At 48.6% G+C, this 18,260-nt stretch overlaps 2 protein-coding genes across 4 annotated transcripts in view; one reads left to right on the top strand and one right to left on the bottom strand.

Moving 5' to 3' along the window:
* The first annotated feature begins 957 nt into the window (after positions 1–957).
* MSH6 (mutS homolog 6) lies at positions 958–16,541 on the top strand. 2 transcript variants are annotated; one of them, XM_068153663.1, is made up of 10 exons: positions 958–1,249; positions 2,741–2,943; positions 5,571–5,743; positions 6,839–9,377; positions 10,316–10,581; positions 11,167–11,284; positions 13,968–14,057; positions 15,298–15,452; positions 15,683–15,882; positions 16,375–16,541. In XM_068153663.1, exons 1-10 carry the CDS (start codon positions 987–989, stop codon positions 16,457–16,459), a joined length of 4,092 nt encoding a protein of 1,363 aa, XP_068009764.1. In that variant the 5' UTR covers positions 958–986; the 3' UTR covers positions 16,460–16,541. The 2 variants fall into 2 exon arrangements, with proteins under 2 accessions (XP_068009764.1, XP_068009766.1); XM_068153665.1 differs by having other exon boundaries at positions 959–1,249; positions 6,842–9,377.
* FBXO11 (F-box protein 11) overlaps positions 15,614–18,260 on the bottom strand; it is a 75,824-nt gene continuing 73,177 nt past the window's right edge. For both annotated transcript variants that reach the window (XM_068153666.1, XM_068153667.1), the window contains exon 23: positions 15,614–18,218. In XM_068153666.1, coding sequence (XP_068009767.1) covers positions 18,089–18,218 — 130 coding nt within the window. In that variant the 3' untranslated portion in view covers positions 15,614–18,088. The remainder of the gene's footprint in view (positions 18,219–18,260) is intronic.

Genomic DNA, 18,260 nt, shown 5'->3' with positions numbered 1-18,260 from the left:
ACGGTAGGAGAGGTTTTAGCTTGCAATATTGAAGGGTAATTGTAGTGAGAGAAAAAGCTGCACCAGCAGATACATAGTGACAGTGTAGAATTCCTCTGCAAATGTATGCTAAGAAAAATGAGTGAGCTAGACTGCATTGTAAGCCATCCAAAAATTGCTTATGAGGACACAGCTTCACCTCTGCATATGAGAAGAACCCCCTGTAAGCAGAGCAGAGACTGCATTGTTTTTACTGCCCTTTCGTAGCTCTGCCGTGCATCTGCCCAGTGACAAAGCAGGATGAGCAGCACCACCTTGCAGCCTGATAGCAGAGCCAGCAGCTGTCCAAACATCTCCTCTGGTCAGGTACCATCTTCTCCCCTTCCCAGCACGCCACTTCTCTTGCCCTTTGGGAAAGGTCATCTCCCATGTGGATGCCTCTCCTTCCCCGAGGATGTTTTTGTGGTTATACCCCAGCTCAGCTCATCTCATCTCGCCATTAATCTTAACTGCTGTGGCCTCACTGCAGACACAGAAGCAGGCTTGGAAGGGCTGGAGTTAATCAAGACAGACCTTGCTGAGGGCTGCTGAACTTGGGGAATGCTTGCCTGGGAGACTTCATCTGCCAGGTGGGGGGGGGGGGACAGAGGTGTCCCAGGCCCTCTGCCAGCAGCAGGGAGCGGGGAAGCAGGGCAAACACGCCCAGAGGGACGGGAGCTGCCCCATGCCTGCTCAAGTTGTGTGGGGCTGTGGGTAAGCTGCTGCAGTTGCAGATGTCCCTGCTGGCTGCAGGGGTTGGCCGAGGGGTCCCGTCAAGGTCCCTTCCTGCGCAAACCAGGGCGGGAGCCGCAGGTTTCCCTCCCGCCGGCGCTTCCCGCCAGCGGCGGCTGATGGCGCGTGCCGCGCGGGGCGGAGCCGGCCCGGAGCCCGCCTGCCGTGGCGCGCGCTAAGCGCGGGCTCAGCGCGAGCGCTCTCCGGTGGCGCGGGCCGCGCTTCCCGCCGCGGCGATGTCTCGCCAGAGCACTCTGCTCCGCTTCTTCCCCAAGGCCTCCCCGGCAACGCCTCGGGCGGCTGCCTCCGCACCGGCTTCGCCGCGGGCCGGTGCGTTGACCCGCGGCCGCGCTTCGGCGGAGCAGAATGGCAGCGATGCCGTCACGAGCCCCGCCGACACGGCGAGCAACGGCACGGAGCCCCGGGGCGAAGCCGCCGCCCAGCCTGAGGAGAGGAGCGAGAAGGGCGGAGGGGATGGCGCGGCCGCCAAGGCCCCCAGGTAATGGGTGGGAAGGGGAGCAGGAGGAGGCCTCGGGAGTGCGGCCTGCTTCGAGGCGCGCGGCGGGGCAGGTGCGGCCGCCCCGTGCGCTCCAGACCCTGCGCAGGCACAGCGCACAGCACACAGCGCACAGCGCACAGAGCACAGCGCACAGCGCCTGGGCCCGCCCGGGCCTCGCTGCCCCACGGCGGGTTTGCGGCCAGGTTCGGGCGGGTTTGCAGCCAGGTTCGGGCGGGTTTGCGCTCTCAGGGCCTGGGGCCGGCGGGAGCCGTGCCGCGGGGGGCGGTGCGTGGCTGTGTGTAACCCCGCGCTGAGGCCGGGCGGGAGGGAGGCGCTGCCGTTGGCAGCGGGAGGCGCTGCAGGCCGGCGGCATGCCCCCCGCGCCGTGCCCCCCCTGCCATGCCCCCCCGCGCCGTGCCCCCCCTGCCATGCCCCCCGCGCCGTGCCCCCCCTGCCATGCCCCCCCGCGCCGTGCCCCCCCTGCCATGCCCCCGGGCCGGCCTTGCGTGGAAGGCGGCAGAGGGTGGAGGCGGAACGGCGCCGGCGAGCGCAGGGGCGAGGTTGTTCTCAGCTTCAGCTCCTTTCCTGCCTGAAGGTGGTTTTTTGTTCCGTATCGTGCCGGTGTCTCAAGTGCTGGCAGACCGACTCGATTCTGCCCTGCAATGTTGTGTCCAGTTCTGAGCTCCCCAGTGCAGGAGAGATTGGAACCCATTGGGCAGAGTCCTGCAGAGGGGATGAGGGTAGTGGAGCATCCCTTAGGAGGAGAGGCTGGGAGACCTGTGGCTTTTCAGCCCGGAGAAGACTGAGGGGAGTGTTTATCAATGCAGATAAAGATCTAAGGGATGGAGGCTATGAGGATTGGGCTGGACTCTTCTCAGCGGTATCCAGTGATAAGACAAGGGGCAGTGGGCACAAACTGGGGCACAGGAGGTTCCACCTAAACAGAAGGGAAAGTTTTGTTCCTGTGAGGGTGCCAGAGGGCTGCCACAGAGGTTGTGGCATTGCAGCTCTGAATTAATTTCCCTTAGGTGACCTGTTGAGAAATAGAGCCTGCAGGAGAACTTACCCTAGTCATGCAGGTTCACAATGTGCAGTCTCCAGTCTTTGCCATTTAGATGATGTCTGACTGGACCAAATCATTCTTTTCTTCTCTCTTAAGAAACCCACTAAGAGTCTGTCTGCTCATGGCTCTAGATGGCTGTGCTGGAGTAGAGGGGTTGGACAGGATGGCTTCCAGGGAGGGCCGCTCTGAGCTCAGCCAGTCTTCTGTGAATGCAAAGCTTTGTACGTGTGGATCCACTAGAACTTGGAGGAGTGAGTAAGAGAAGCATTGGTGGTGGTATAGGACTGTATAGTCGAGATTGCACTGCCTCAGAGCCTTCTAAGACCTTCAGAGGGCAAGCTGCTCAGAAACAGTGTGCAGTAGTGTTTGTGAGGAGACTGCTTTTAAAGGTTTCTGGTCTTTAAATGACACCTCTGTTGCCTTTGCAGTGTGTCCTGTGAATATTCCCCTGGTGACTTGGTCTGGGCCAAGATGGAAGGTTATCCTTGGTGGCCATGTCTCATTTACAACCATCCAACTGAAGGAACAATAATGAGAGGAAAAGGGAAATCCACTCGTGTCCATGTACAGTTTTTTGATGACAGCCCTACAAGAGGCTGGGTCAGCATCAAATACCTGAGACCATATAAAGGTAAGAGATGTAAATAAACCTTTTTGAAAGGGAAATATGCCACTTGCCTTGGAAAAATGGGCACAGAGTGTAGAGTGTGGTATTGCTCATAAAGAAAGAGCAGGACAACCGAGGCTAGTATTGAGTGAGAAAGCATGCTTTGGACTTTGTACCTTAGAGCAGGCAAGTTTTCAATCCCTTTGTGGTTTGTGTGTTTCAGTGTGTTACAGGTGTGCTTGTGGTTGCACAGTTCCTTCTTAAAAATAAACCCCTGAGCTCTTTAGTTTATTAGAACACAAACTTCAAGCTTGCTCATGTTTTAAAGTGATTTCTCCTTTATTTCTCCCCTCAGCACGAAACAGATCTTTAAGATCTGCTATTCCAGTTTGTAACCTTGAAATCCTTAAAATAGCAGTAGTGTCCAACCCAACTTTTTAGCAGCTCTTTGGGAACTGCTGTCTTTCCAGAATCAAAAGGTGAGGCACAGGATGTTAGGAATTAAAATTGATTCTCCTGCGGTATTACCTCTTTGTGGCACTGCAGGACACTTTTGCTGATAAAACAACTTGAGAACTCTCGAGTGTGTGTGAGGGTAATGCTTGGGGTTAACAGAGCAGCATTGCTGTTTGTCTTCTTGAAGAAATTGCTTGGCTAACTAATGAAAACCAAATGCAGTCTCACCTTGTTGATAATCATCATCTTGCTTTATCATTTTCCTGTGGCTGTCAACTGTTGGGTGCAAATTATGTTGCTGTAAACTCAGGTGGACACGTGCTTTGGATTTACTGCAGTCTTCTGGACTTGCTGCAGGATGTATCTATTTCAGTGAAACAGCTGCACTTTCCACACTTGCTTGCTTTGTACAAGTCAGAGTTCCATTTCACAGAATCATGTAGCCATCCCTTTTTGGCCTGTTGATGCTCTAACGTGCTACACTTCAGCCATAGTGAGTTTAAAACGGCAATGTGAGTGTGAGCAGAATTCGTGCAGGTGAATTGGTCTGTGGTTTACATGTATCCTTCTTGAAGGTATTCTGAAAGACTCAAGTGTATGTAAACAGCTTGCATTTGCACTCAAGCAAATACAGGTCAGGAGAGTTGAGCTGTTTACCAAGAGGCAATTGCAGAAGAATACAAAGTGCTCAGAATGTTGAAGCATAGGAGCACTGCTCTGCCCACCGGATACGTGGTTAATGCAGAACAGAGTAAAAGTATCTCAAATACAGGTTTGGCTTTTAAATTCAGACAAAAAGCATCAGCATGTACAAAGTAAGAGTCTTGGAGCCTGTGGGTAAGAAAATGAAGTTCCTTACCCTGTGTTACTGTCTAACTGCGTAAGTACAGCGCAGGGCTGGACTTGTAACAGCTGGGCATGCAGGAGGTGGAGTTACATGCACGTTGGTTAAATGAATGTGCAAATGTTGCATAACTGAATGTGCAGCCAAGTCAGATGATGAGATCTTTTTTCTTTTGCCATTGTTAAGCTGTCAGTCCTGCAGGGAAAGTACTTTTAGATTTCTCAGTGCACTTGCAAAACTGAAGTGGAGAGCTGGTTTGTTAGTGTGTTGCATTTGAGCTGTAGAAGCAGCTACACGCAACTCCCTCCTTTGCTGCTGGGTAAGCTCAAAGGAATGAATGGGAAAAAGAATTGCTTGACACATTTCTGAGAAAGCTGGCCTCCTGCAAATCACCTGCCTTCTGCCTGCTGGGGAGCTGAAGCTTCAGATAGTAGCAGTGTCTGAAGGGACTCACAAGAGCGGATGTAAGGACCTCTTCAGGCAGCTCCTACGGGCACATGCAGTCAGCTAAACTTGTAAAAGCAAGAAAAGGACTCAGCCTTCCCTACCTATAACCTGTTCTTCTGTCCTGCTTCTCACTTTGCTCAAGTTGAATATATAATATCTTCATATATGCCATTCATTTCTGAGCATGACATGAAGATGAATCTCGGTGTCTGTAGGGACCCTTTCTACAGAAATCAGTCTGTAGATTAGTTGGCTTTGCTTCTGTGTTTTGTACAGGAGGTTAAAGGAGGAGCTGTGGTGCTGAAGGGATATGAAAGGGTGAGGGATAGTGCAGCTATTAATAGTAGGTTTTGCTGGGTGCTCTGCAGTCTCAGGGCGAACTGATGATTCAGCTAATCTGGCTAATAGTAGGCCAGTGTTGGATCTGGAATTCCTACAGGAGCAGTTTGAACAGCCAGCAGAGCTTCAGCTAAGAGATCTCTGTCATAGAGAACTGATGCCCATAACTTGAAGACAACTTTATGGTTGAACTTGCCATCATTGTTAAAATAGCCATGTGGTCTTAGCTCTGCTGCACTGCTAAGAGTTACTACTGACAGCAACAGTAGTTAGTGTCAGGGTGGTCAGAGCTTAACTTAGGAGTATCCATATCTGAACAAGTTGCAGAAGCAGTTCTTAAGTGCCCATGTACTAGGCTGGCATTTCATTTGTGAGTGTTTGGGTTTTCTCCAGGGGTACTTTACCAGGCTGAGTGATATCTGAGACCTGATGGGGATGACTGGTGACAACACAGACTGTTAGAAAATTATACTATCTGTCTGCAGTGAAGTAGGAACACTAACTAAAGGACTGGTGAAATGCTAGACTAACCTCAGGTTCTAACCAAATACTTGTGGTTTTACAGGTTCATCAGATGTGGAGGCACTGAGGGGAGGTATGTTTCATAGTACAAAGCCTGAAATTAAGAGAGCAATGGTGCTAGCAGATGATGCAGTGAGTAAAGATAAAGCTAAGCGACTTGAACTGGCAGTATGCAATGAACCTTCAGACACAGAGGAGGAAGAGGAGGAAACAGAGGTAAACATTTTCTTGCATGCTGCAGAAATAGTGCTAGAAGTTAGAAGCTGCCTTTTGGAACTAAACATGAAATAGCTTCAATTCTCTGCAGTTATCTGAACTGCTTTGTAGAAGTGTCTAGCTTTTGGAGTACTCATCTTCAGGCACTGAATTGGGTTTTTGGAGTCTGCCTTCATCTTGTACAGTAGCACTAAAACACAAGTTCTTGTGCTGCTAACTCAAATCTGTTGGTGGGTTAACTAAAAAGAGATCTTTCGTACCCCTTTCCAACCTGAGTTATACTGTGATACTGTTGTATTCACATTCTGTTGTGAATGATTCCATCATTATTTCAGTGTGTGCATCAGAATAGAATTCAGAAAGGAATGGCATGAGGAAAGTGTCAGTGGGATGGTGGGTCTCCTTACCTTCTCTGTCAGTGCAATCCATCTGCTCTTTCTTCAGTGTAACATTGCTGCAAGGGATGGGTGTCACTCGAAGTATTGTGTTGTTTGGTCCCTCCACTGCTGTTTTTCACCAGCACTGGCCCTGAAGTTCTATTGTGGTTTCAGGCTGAGAAAACAAATAACAGAGCTTCTTTTCTTTCTCCTAGATGTGCATGATCTTACTATAGAGTAGTGTGTTTGTGGGTGGAAGTGGGTAGGTAAAAAACCTCAGAAGGACACGGACAGAACTGGCTTGTGCTGGTACTGTACGGCCGCAAAGCCCAATCACGTTTCTGACATCAGCAGGAGAAAATTGCAGCATGGAGTTATTAGCATTATGGAGGTGTTTCTCCTTTGTGCCGAATTTCATCCACCCTATGCCTTTGTCCAGTTGAAATGTTCTATTCATTGGCACCAGTTATGCAAAGTAATGAATGAGGCTGTAAAAACCACAGAGAGGTGTAATTATGCTAATGTTGGCCAGCAGCCCATTTGGTACCCAAAAAATACTGTAAATTCTGTGAAGATAAATGGCCTTGGCTGCGGCTCTGCTGTCTCTTGCTTGAGCTCCTGCATTATTCCACATTTCTGCACGTCTTTTTTTTTCCCCAGCAGTGATATTTACTTTGTAGCCAGAATTTTCTCTAGGTAAAATGACTTATTTTTCCAGCAGATGAGTGAAAGTGCATCAGCCAACAGTGATGACTGCAGTAGTGAGGAGGATGTTAAGAGTAACAAGCGAGTGAGGAACAGGGAAAATGCCATAAAAGCCAAAAGAAGAAGAGTGGTGGATTCTGAGAGTGACCATGATGGCTCTGATGCAGAGTTCAAGCCTGATGTGAAGGAAGCAGCAAGCAGCGAGGAAGCTAGTAGTGGGGTGGATGAGAATGAATCTTCTGATGCGGAGACAGATGCAGAGAGCGTAGCAGAAAGTCCTGTAAAGGTTCCTTCTAAACGAAAGAGGAAAGAGATAAAGAAGCCTGCTAAAAGGAGTAGCTCAGAAAATGAGCAGCCTGAACCCCCCAAAAGAGTGGCAGCAGTTTCTGTAGAAGCTAAGTCCAAGCTGACATCCTTTGCAGCACCTGAAAGTTTTGAATCCCAAGCGAACGCTTGCAGCGGAGGCAGCAGTGGCTTCGGAGCGTGGGAACATGAAAAGCTCGACTGGCTGCAGGAGGGAAAGAAGAAAGATGCGCGGAGGAGACGGCAGAGTGACCCTGATTATGACCCCCGTACCCTGTACGTACCTGAGGACTACCTCAACAGGTGCACGCCCGGAATGAGGAGGTGGTGGCAGCTGAAGAGCCAGAACTTCGATGCGGTGATTTTCTACAAGGTTGGGAAATTCTACGAGCTGTACCACATGGATGCGGTCACCGGCGTCAACGAGCTGGGGCTGATCTTCATGAAAGGAACTTGGGCCCATTCGGGTTTTCCAGAGACTGCATTTGGCAGGTTCTCCGATGTCCTGGTGCAGAAGGGCTACAAGGTAGCTCGTGTGGAGCAGACAGAAACTCCCGAAATGATGGAGGCGCGCTGCAAGGCGACGGCCCACCCGACCAGGTTTGACAAGGTGGTGCGCCGAGAAATATGCAGGATCATCACCAAAGGAACTCAGACTTACAGCATTATGGACTGTGATCCCTCTGAGAACCATCATAAATACCTTCTGTGTGTTAAGGAAAAGGAAGACTCCTCTGGGCAACGTGTCTATGGGGTCTGCTTTGTCGACACATCAGTAGGGAAGTTTCACGTGGGCCAGTTCTCAGACGACCGGCACTGTTCGAGGTTTAGGACTTTAGTAGCACATTACACTCCTGTGCAGGTGCTGTATGAGAAGGGGAACCTGTCTGTGGACACACAGAAGATACTAAAGGGCTCACTTGTTTCATGCATTCAGGAAGGTCTGATCTCTGGTTCCCAGTTCTGGACTGCGTCTAAAACACTAAAAGTCCTTCTTGAAGAAGGATACTTCAAGGAGAAAGAGACCTCTGAAAATGGATGTTCTCTGCCCTCTGTAATCAAATCTCTGACTTCAGAGAGCGACTCACTGGGATTAACTCCTGGTGAAAACAGTGAGTTAGCTTTGTCAGCGCTTGGAGCCTGCGTTTTCTATCTCCAGAAGTGTCTGATTGACCAGGAGCTGTTGTCGCTGGCCAACTTCCAGGAGTACGTCCCTGTGGATGTTGCCGCTGCAAAAGCTACGAGCAGCTGCTTTGCCAGAACTGACCAGCGGATGGTGCTGGATGGAGTCACCCTGATGAACTTGGAGGTTCTGCAGAACGGAACCAATGGAACCACAGAAGGTACTTTGCTGGAAAGGATCGATTCTTGTTGCACCCCGTTTGGGAAGCGACTCCTGAAGCAGTGGCTGTGTGCTCCGCTGTGTAATCCAGGATCCATCAACGACCGCTTAGATGCTGTCGAGGACCTTCTGTCGGTGCCAGATAAAATGTCTGAAGTTGGTGAACACCTGAAGAAGCTTCCTGATCTTGAAAGGCTGCTCAACAAAATCCACAGCATTGGGTCACCGCTGAAAAGCCAGAACCATCCTGACAGCAGGGCCATCTTCTACGAGGAGATCAAGTACAGCAAAAAAAAGATTGCTGACTTTCTGTCTGCGCTGGAAGGGTTTAAAGTCATGCAGGAAATTGTTGATGCCATGGAAGAAGTTGCCAGTGACTTCAAATCTAAAGTCCTGAGGCAGCTGGTCACCCGCAAAGGCCAAACCCCGGATGGCCGCTTCCCAGATTTGAGCGCAGAGCTCAAGAGATGGGACACTGCCTTTGACCACAACCAGGCTCGGAAGACCGGAGTGATCACTCCCAAGGCAGGGTTTGACCCCGATTATGACAAAGCACTGCAGGACATTGATGCTGTTGAGGAAGATCTCAAGAAGTACCTGGAGAAGCAACGCAAGCTGCTGGGGTACAAATCCGTGATGTACTGGGGGGCGGGGAAAAACCGCTACCAGATGGAGATACCGGAAAGCGTCGTCTCGCGGCGTTTGCCGGAGGAGTACGAGCTGAAGTCCTCCAGGAAGGGCTACAAACGTTACTGGACCAAGGAGATCGAGAAGATGCTGGCTGCAATGGTCAATGCTGAGGAGCGCAGGGATGCGGCTCTGAAGGACTGCATGAGGAGGTTGTTCTACAACTTCGATCAGAACAGCAAAGCCTGGCAGACAGCTGTGGAGTGCATTGCTGTGCTAGGTGAGAGCCTTGCTTTGTGTTCACGTGCAGTGAAAGTAACTACTTGCAGAGGCAACCATGAAGTGGCTGGAGTTGCAAGGGACCTTAAAGGTCATCTGTGAATGCCACTGGGGTAGAAAGGGAAGGACAGACAGGCAGCCTAGGAAGGGATTCTCCAAGTGTGCTGGGAGAAGTGGGAAGCAGTCACGTGAGTTGCTCCACACTGTCAGGGCAAGTACCAAACTGATTTTCAGTAGGGAAGGAGACAGCTTTCAGGCTCAGCTTTATGTGCACATAAAGTCTCTAAAATGACCTAATGTGGTCTCACTTTGCAGCTAATCCACTTGTAGGATCTTAGAGCTAGGCTCACTGAGAAAGGGCTTTGGCTGCTGCTTTCTGCCAGGCCCAAGAGAAAGTTTTAATGCTTTTATAAATTCAATTCTGGCAACTTCTGGTGGTGTCCTTAACAAAGGAATCCATCATCACAGAAACTGATTCCCTCTTCAGCTGTCTTGTTCCAAGTTAAACACCAGTGCAAGGAAACAGTGCTTCATACAAGTACATAGTGAAAGCCTTGGAAGTGGAATTATCACAGACTCAGAGAGTGCGTTGAGTTGGAAGGAGCCCTTGAAGGTCATCATCTCCAACCCCTCCTGCAGTGAGCAGGGGCATCTTTTAACCAGAACATGTGGATTTGAAAAGCTTCTGGAGGGCAGGGTTTTTAATGTGGTGTCATTAGAGATGTGGAAGGAAGGAGGGAGGGAAGATGGCAGTGACCCTTCACTTTTTTATTTCTGGAGCACTTCCTGGGTGCTTTCCTTGACAGGAATAAAAAAATGAAGGGAAAAGGAAAAATGTGGTTACAAAATGCTGCTCAGTGAGTAAATTTCATCCCAGTGGATGAATAAAAGCAAGCTGCAAGAAAGTGTCACTTACTGGAGTTTCTCTTAATCTTGCAGATGTCTTGATGTCTCTGGCTACCTACAGCCAGGATGGGGACGGACCCCTGTGCCGTCCCGTGGTCGTGCTGCCTGGGGAGGGTGCTCCTCCCTTCCTGGAACTTAAAAACTCACGTCACCCATGCATCACAAAAACCTTCTTTGGGGATGATTTCATTCCTAATGACATTGTGATAGGCAGCACAGATGAAGATGGCAGCAGTGAAGCTTCCTGCGTGTTAGTGACTGGCCCCAACATGGGTGGCAAGTCTACGCTCATGAGACAGGTGAGTGACTGTCTGCGAGGGTTGCAGAGGACCTCTGCCTTATGCATGAGGGAATGGCATGACCTGACTGTCAGTAAATGTCAAAGGAGGTCCCAGCAGTGGTCCTCAGGGTGTGCAGCACACTACAGCAATTACACTGTAATGCCAAAACATAAGCTGGTAGGAAAGGTCCCTGTTTAGACAACAGATTTTCTATTTCCACTTCAGAGAAATAAAGCTTCCTCTTCCCTGAGGAGAGGTGCTTGGGACAGTTCAGTAGTCTCTTCCAAGTGGCCTTACCCAGGCCTTTGCATCATCCTGCAATAGATGCTTCTGCTGCAGCAGCAAGTGGGAAAGCAGCAGGGAGTTTGCTTGATAAGCACAGCACGCTGTGCTAGCTTGCTGTGTTCTGAAGGCTTCTGGAGCAGTTCAGCCCTGCTTGGGATTACGATGCTGCAGCCTGGAGTTGTTAAAAACAGTGGGAAGCTTTGTGTTCTATTCCAGTCTTTTTGTTTTAGGGGAAATGCAGTTTCAGTCCTTTGTTCTCTGTGTGGAACTGAAGCTGCAAGCATATAGTAAAGATTTTGGTGTTGTAATGTTCTGCAGGCTGGCCTCCTGGTTATAATGGCTCAGCTGGGATGCTACGTGCCTGCTGAAGCCTGCCGGCTCACACCCATTGACAGAGTGTTCACCAGGCTGGGGGCCTCAGACAGGATCATGTCAGGTGAGTTTCTGACATCCACCTTCCCAAAGTTCTTTGCCACCCAGTGAGTTTTCTTGCTCCAAGGGGCAAGTCAGAGGGAGTCTTAATATTGCAGGCAGAGGTGGGCAACTCACTTCTTGCCTCGCGTTCAGAGTTCAACAGGAGAGTAGTTGTGCCTGAGCTGTTGGACATGTTTGTCTCCCACTATTTCTGACAGACAGATGGGATCCCTTCTAAATGAATTTTAATATTAAAATCCTGCTTTCCAGCTGGCTGCAAGGCTGAGGGATGTCTGTGTGGATGTGCTGCAGTTGATTGTGTGTTACCTACACAGGTATCTTCCTTTTTTCCTAAGGCTTATGGAATAGGCCAGTATTGTTGTAGCTGTTGGAGAGGAGCTGGGTTTGTACCTTCTCTGAGGGATCAGAGGTTCCTGGTTTCAGTTAGGATGCTCACCTGAAGGCCAGTTCCTTCAGAAGAAGTTTTGGAAGCAGTGCTTCAAAACTCATGGGGCATTTTGTTTATTCCATTTCCTTTTTGGAAGCAGCAGGTGAATATTTGTGGAGTATTTTGTTTGTTTTGTGGAGTGGAAGACAGAAGTGGAGGATGACAGCAACTGGAATGGGAAAGTGTACCTGGAGGCAAATGGGGCTGGGGCAAGGCAAACAAAGTCTTTGTTGTGCTAAGAGGAGGAGTATGACAACTCATGTAAGGAGGGCAGAGATTTTCTGTGATCTTCCAGCTGAGAATGTGGGTCAGTGCCTATGACAGGAGTCAAGCCTCCTGAACTTCTGTTGCACATAGGGAACTCCAAAATTAATCATTCTGAGTTTTTAATTGAAAAAGAGTGTCTGTATTTACACTTCTCCGAGTCAAGGCTTGGCTTTGCAGCTGGAGAAGTTTATTAAGGCTTTTTGGAGGCTTCTCTTAAGGCTCTTTAACATTTTGTTTCCTTGAAGAACAGAAAGAAATCTTCAGAACAGCAGAGTATTTAAGAGCTCATGGTAGCAACAAAGCCCTTCCTGAGAGAGAGATGGTCTGGAGCAGTGCAGCGTTCGCAGCCTTTTCCTTCCCCTGTCAGTTGAGAGCTCAGCTCTTCCAAGTCTGTGCACAAACGTTTTAAGGTTTCCCATTGTGGGGCTGAGCACTGCAGAGCAGAACTAGGTTCCACATCTCCTCTTGAGGCACTGGCATTGGTTTCTACACTGCAGAAAAGAAAGCCCAGCCAAACGTGTTCCAGGGCAGCCCTTTCACAGTGGATGTCCACAGGACCTTCACAAAGAGTACATCTGAAATAACATTCTAAACATCTCTCCCCTTTTAGAGGTTTTTATTGTCTGAAGTGAATGAATAGTTATCCATAAACATTGCTAATAACACACTCAGTCCTGGAGATTGCTTTAAGTAAACACAGGAAATCAGGACTGCTGGACAAGGCTTAGTAATTCCTGTTGCAAAACTCCTTGGAGCACAGCAGTGCTTATGCAGCACGAGTACAGAAAGGTCAGGTGAGCAGATTCTGCTCTGCTCTGCTCAGACCCCACCTGAAGTACTGCACCCACCTCTGGAGCCCCTAACACAAGAGGGACATGGATCTGTTAGAGAGGGCCCAGAGGAGGGCCACAAAGATTGGGATCAGGGGACTGCAGCACCTCTACCACAGGGACAGCCTGAGGAGGTTGGGTCTCACTGGTGGCTGCTGCATGTGATCATTTGAAATGAACCCTAAGAAGAGCTTTCAGATCTCCTTCCACATGGATTTGTTGTGTGCAAGGGCCTGCATGGTTGTGTACTTTGCTTGTAACCTACTAAAAAACAATTTGGGGGCTAAACTTCTCCCTGCTGAGGGCAGGCTGAGGGAGCTGGGTCTCTGGTGTGGAGGAGACTGAGGTTTGACCTCATTGATGTGTATAGAAACGTGCAGGGCAGTGTCAGGACAGAGCCAGGCTCTGCTCAGTGATGTCCAGTGCCAGGACAAGGGGCAGTGAGTGCAAGCTGGAGCAGAGCAGGTTCCACTGAACAGAAGGAAAAACATTTTCACTGGGAGGGTGACAGCCCTGGAGCAGGCTGCCCAGAGAGCTTGTGGAGTCTCCTTCTCTGGAGACATTCAAAACCCACCTGGATGTGTTCCTGTGTGACCTGCCCTAGGTAATCCTGCTCTGGCAGGGAGTTTGGACTGGATGATTTGTTAAGGTCCCTTCCAATCCCTAACACTCTGTGATTCTGTGTAGCATTTGGGTTGCTGGAACTCCTGTTAGGACATGGAGTGTATTCCTTTGGTCCTGGCTCACTGTAGAGTACACAAGAGAACAGCCTTCATGAGCTATTCAGAGTTGTAGGATGTCAACAACCAAACCAGGACATCTGCTCGCTTAGTCTTAATTAAGATTCTCTGTTTAATTGTGTATGTGCCCATGGTGCCGTGGTCTAGTCATGGGGTCTGTGTTGATAGGTTGGACTTGATGATCCTCGAGGTCATTTCCAACCTAAGTGATACTGTGATACCTGTATCAAATCTCCTTTTGCTGGCAAATGGAGGCACACCACTTCCATGCTGGGGGAACAAAGAGCTTTATATTTTAGTTCATCTTCATGGTTCATTTTATCTTGACCAAGGCTGTAGTGCAGATGAAGAACCTGGGGGTTTAGCTGTGGTTTGCAGGTTTTGGACTGCTTCTCATGGTGTGCTTAACTTCTTTCCCAGGTGAAAGTACCTTCTTCGTTGAATTGAGTGAGACTTCCTGCATTCTCCAGCATGCAACCAAGCACTCCCTGGTTCTTATGGATGAACTGGGTAATTTGTAGTACATGGAAAGTAGAGCAAAGCAGCTGAGACTCACATTTTACATGCACTCATATGGAAAAGACTGGGAGGTAATGGGTACAGGTTACTCCTGGGGTGATTCCAGTCAGACACAAGAGGAAAACTCTTCATGGTAAGAATTAGCCACTGGAATGATCTCGCAGGGCAGTGGACACTCACTGGACACTTTCAAGATTCAGCTGCACAGGGTGCTTGGACAACTTGTCTAGATTGTGAGAGGGTGGACCTCATGGTTCTCAAGGTGCCTTCAACCTGGTACTGTGTGAATCCAAGGTTGAAGACTAGCTGTAAGGTTTCTGGGGTGTCTACAAGGCCACCAAGTGCCCAGGGGCAGGTTTATAGTAATGTTCCCAGCGTTTAACCACTCAGTATCTATGTACCTCTCTCTAAACTACCTCCTTGGGTGCCCTGGTAAGTAATAGAACACCTCCCACCCTCCAGTGGGCATCAGCCTATTTCTAGCTGAGTTTTCCTGTGCTCTTCTAAGGCCCAAGTACTTGCAGCAAACGTTGAGCCATCTAGCAGCAATTCTCAAGAGAGCAGACCTGTCTTTTTCTGCAGTGCTGAAGAGTTTGTGGCTGTTATGGGGCAAAGAGTAGGGTGAGAGAGTCCTGGAGAAAAGGCTGACAGGAGATCTGGTCCATGTGTACAACTATTTGAAGGGTGGGTGTCAAGAAGGGGCCAGACTTCAGTGATGCCTTGTGATAGGATGAGGGGCAATGGACACAAACTGGAACACAGGAAGTTCCACCTCAGTATGAGGAAAAACTTCTTTCTGGTGAGGGTGCTGGAGCACTGGAGCAGGCTGCCCAGGGGGGCTATGGAGTCTCCTCTGGAGACTTTCAAAAGCCACCCGGGTGTGTTTCTGTGTGGCCTGCCCTAGGTGATCCTGCTTTGGCAGGGGACTAGATCTCCAGAGGTCCCCTCCAGCCCCTACCATTCTGTGATTCTATAGTGCTGGTGGCTTTCACTCCTCACAGCTGTCAGCCAGTCTTCCACACAGGGATGAGAAAGGCAAAGTACCAAACTGATGCACAGCCAACATGGCATTGCCTTTGTCTTGGGAAACTAACCAACAGGAGCAAAGGTGCCTGGCTGAACAATTAAGAGGAGGGTGAAGCTCCTTTCAGTAGTAAGTAAAACATGAACTATATTTACTTTGCTGCTTTTGTCTAGGGTATGCCAAAGCTTCTCCATTTTTCTCTTCCAGGCAGAGGCACAGCCACTTTTGATGGGACAGCTATAGCCAGTGCAGTGCTGAAAGAACTGGCAGAGCAGATCAAGTGTCGGACTCTGTTCTCCACGCACTACCACTCGCTGGTGGAGGACTGCTCACACGCTGGGGCTGTGCGGCTTGGGCACATGGTGGGTGTGGCTGAGCCACCTGGTGGCTCTGAGCGTGGCACAGGGTGGGGGTGGGTGCTGGAGGTGAGCAGGAGCTGAGAGCACTTAACAGAGAGGATTTCCCCCTCCTGGTTGTGCATGCAGTCTTCCCCCCAGAGTCACAGAGGGATCCTGAGAGAAGGTGATGTCTCATGCATTTATTAGGCTGTAGGTAAATGTTTACACTGACTTTTGTAACTTACTCTTTCTAGGCATGTATGGTTGAAAATGAGAGTGAAGATCCAAGCCAGGAAACAATTACATTCCTGTACAAGTTCATTGAAGGAGCGTGTCCGAAGAGCTATGGCTTCAATGCAGCAAGACTTGCTAATATTCCAGAGGAAGTCATTCAGAAGGGGCACAGAAAAGCAAGAGAGTTTGAAAAAATGACAATTTCACTGAGAGTATTCAGGTAAGGCCTTGGGTTTCCATTTCTGAGTTGCACAGTGCTTAGCAGGCATCCATCTTAGAATGTGGGCAGCCACCAGAGGGAGGCCATTCAAACTCTTTGTGGCTATCACATGTACTTCAGGAGCAGCGAGGGAGGGCACTGCCGAAGCCCGACTCCAGGAGGGCAGATGCCATGAGTAATGCAGTATTTTCAGCTCTGGGTGTCTGTGCCAGTCTCTAAGGCCGAGAGCTGAATTTGCACAGAGGTGCTGGGCTGGCTGTGAGCCCAGCCAAAGGGGAGGAATGCCTGAGCAAACCCTGTGCTGAGGGCGGGCACAGGGAGGGGGACGCCACATGTACAGTAGTCCTGGAGCCCCCCACGGTGGCCGCCTCTGCTGCTGGCAGCCCTTTACAGCAGAGACAAAAGGGCATCTGTTATCTTCTCAAGCTGTGTCAGTGCCAGGCTCTGGCCCACGGTGTCCGTGCTGAGTGAAGCTGACTTCGTTTCCCTTAGGTCTCTGTGCCTGCTGGTGGATGGTGCAACAACCCCGGCTGCAGACGCTGTCCGGAAACTCACCGCGCTGCTGGAGCAGCTTTAGGGACGCCAGGAGTGAGTTTGGCTCTCAAGAAGGTGGTAGCAGACAACTTTATGATCTAATAAACTTTATTTTTTAAAAATGACCATTTTTTTTTCCATTGTCTTTCCTAGGAAATTAAACCCTTTTAATTCTTAACCTACCCTCTACATAATGGTTATTGAGTACTCCACAATATATTAAGTCTAGATGTTATGGTACATGCATACACTTTCAGGCTGTTGATTACCCACTGTCACCAATACACATAAATGGAAAAAAGCTATGAAACTGTATAGGGCTGTAGATATACTTGTCTCAGCTTCATTAGAGCAGGAAAGTTGCTGTCATTTCCAGCAGGTTACCTTAAGTAATGTCCAGGCTGTTCAAAAAAAACTATGAACAGAGTAAAAGTTTACAAGACTGTTTTGAGGAGACTTTCTACTGGAAAACATAGGAAAACTTCCTTGTCACAAAACTCTTAGTTACAGGGGGGGGAACTTTGTTTTATAGTGCATTGTAGGCTAGGAAGTCTCATTAAAACACTTCTGTTGTCTGGGGGGGTGGGCTGCTGCTTCTTGTGGTGGTGGGGGTGGTGTTTGTTAGGGTGGTTTGAGTACAGGACTGTTGCTGGGGGGCAGGGAGGAGGGCGAGGGAAGAGGAAGATTCTTCTCACTTCAGAGGACACCAGAAAAATTGCTGGATATAATTTAAGATTAGTGTTTTTCTCTTTCATAGAAAGAACGTAGATACTGGGACATGAGTACAGGTACAGCAAGGTCTAGGTGTGCTAACAAAACAGGACACATTCAAGTACAGGAAGAGTAAATTGGTTTTGTTTTTGTGGTTTTTTTTTTTGTTGTTGGCTTTTTTTTTTGTCTTTTTTTTTTTTTTGCTTGAAATTAGAAACAAACTACATGAGATTAAAGCATTAAAATCATATTTCTCAATCTGAATAAATGTTACAAAAAAATAAATCAAAAAGAAATGCAGAAGTGCTAGCTCACATTTTTGTTTTGTGGTTTTTTTTGTCTTTGTTTTGTTTTTTTTTATCTCTTTTTTTTTTTTTTAATCCTTTTTTTATTATTTTTTTTCTCCTTTTCCTCCTTTTTTTTTTTGTTTCCTCTGTCTTACCCCACGGTACAAAAGCCATCGGTACCCATGTCCAGCCAGGCAGCACGGGAGGAGCGCTGCTTCTCTACGGAATAAGTACTGCTGCAGCTCGGCCTGCGCCCCACTGCTACTTGTAAAAGCAGCAGCCTGCAGGAGTTGGGATCTGTACAAAATTGCAGCTTGGCTTTAGTTTTAGTTCTTTCATTTGCTTTATTTCTATTTTTATTATTATTTAATTTTTTTTTTCTTCACTTCTGTCCCTTCCCAAGTCTCTTTCTTTTTTTCTGTTTTTTCCTCTTTTTGTGTTTGTTTGTTTGTTGTTTACACAGTAATGCTTTAAAACGCCCAGTTCTGTGATCCTGAGTCAACATATTGCCACTTTCTTTTTTGGTAGGTTGAGCTCCATAGTGTCAACACCTCACACATCCGCTTTTAACACAGTCTCTTTCTGCAGAAATGGGCAAGTATAACTTCCTCCAAACAAAACATGGTTGAACAGTTATGGTATTAGAATGGCAGGACTTGCTTTCTGAAAGGAATTCAGTTGTGCTGCAATGTATTGGATTCTATAGGTGGAGCAGAGTCATATAGTGTGTCTGTATCGTGTGTAGGCTCTCCAGCAAGTGTACACGGATTAGACAGTGTTCCAGCACCACAGTCACAGAAAAACCTACAAAGAAAGAGAGCTCTTTTAAGTTTCTGCTTTTACTCC

The sequence above is a fragment of the Melanerpes formicivorus genome, unplaced genomic scaffold (genome assembly GCF_026170545.1).
Source record: "Melanerpes formicivorus ecotype bairdi unplaced genomic scaffold, bMelFor1.0.p_v2 SCAF_26, whole genome shotgun sequence".
Lineage (NCBI taxonomy): Eukaryota > Metazoa > Chordata > Aves > Piciformes > Picidae > Melanerpes > Melanerpes formicivorus.
The sequence above is the reverse complement of the archived record's forward strand: the minus strand, read 5'-3'. Positions and strand labels throughout refer to the sequence as shown.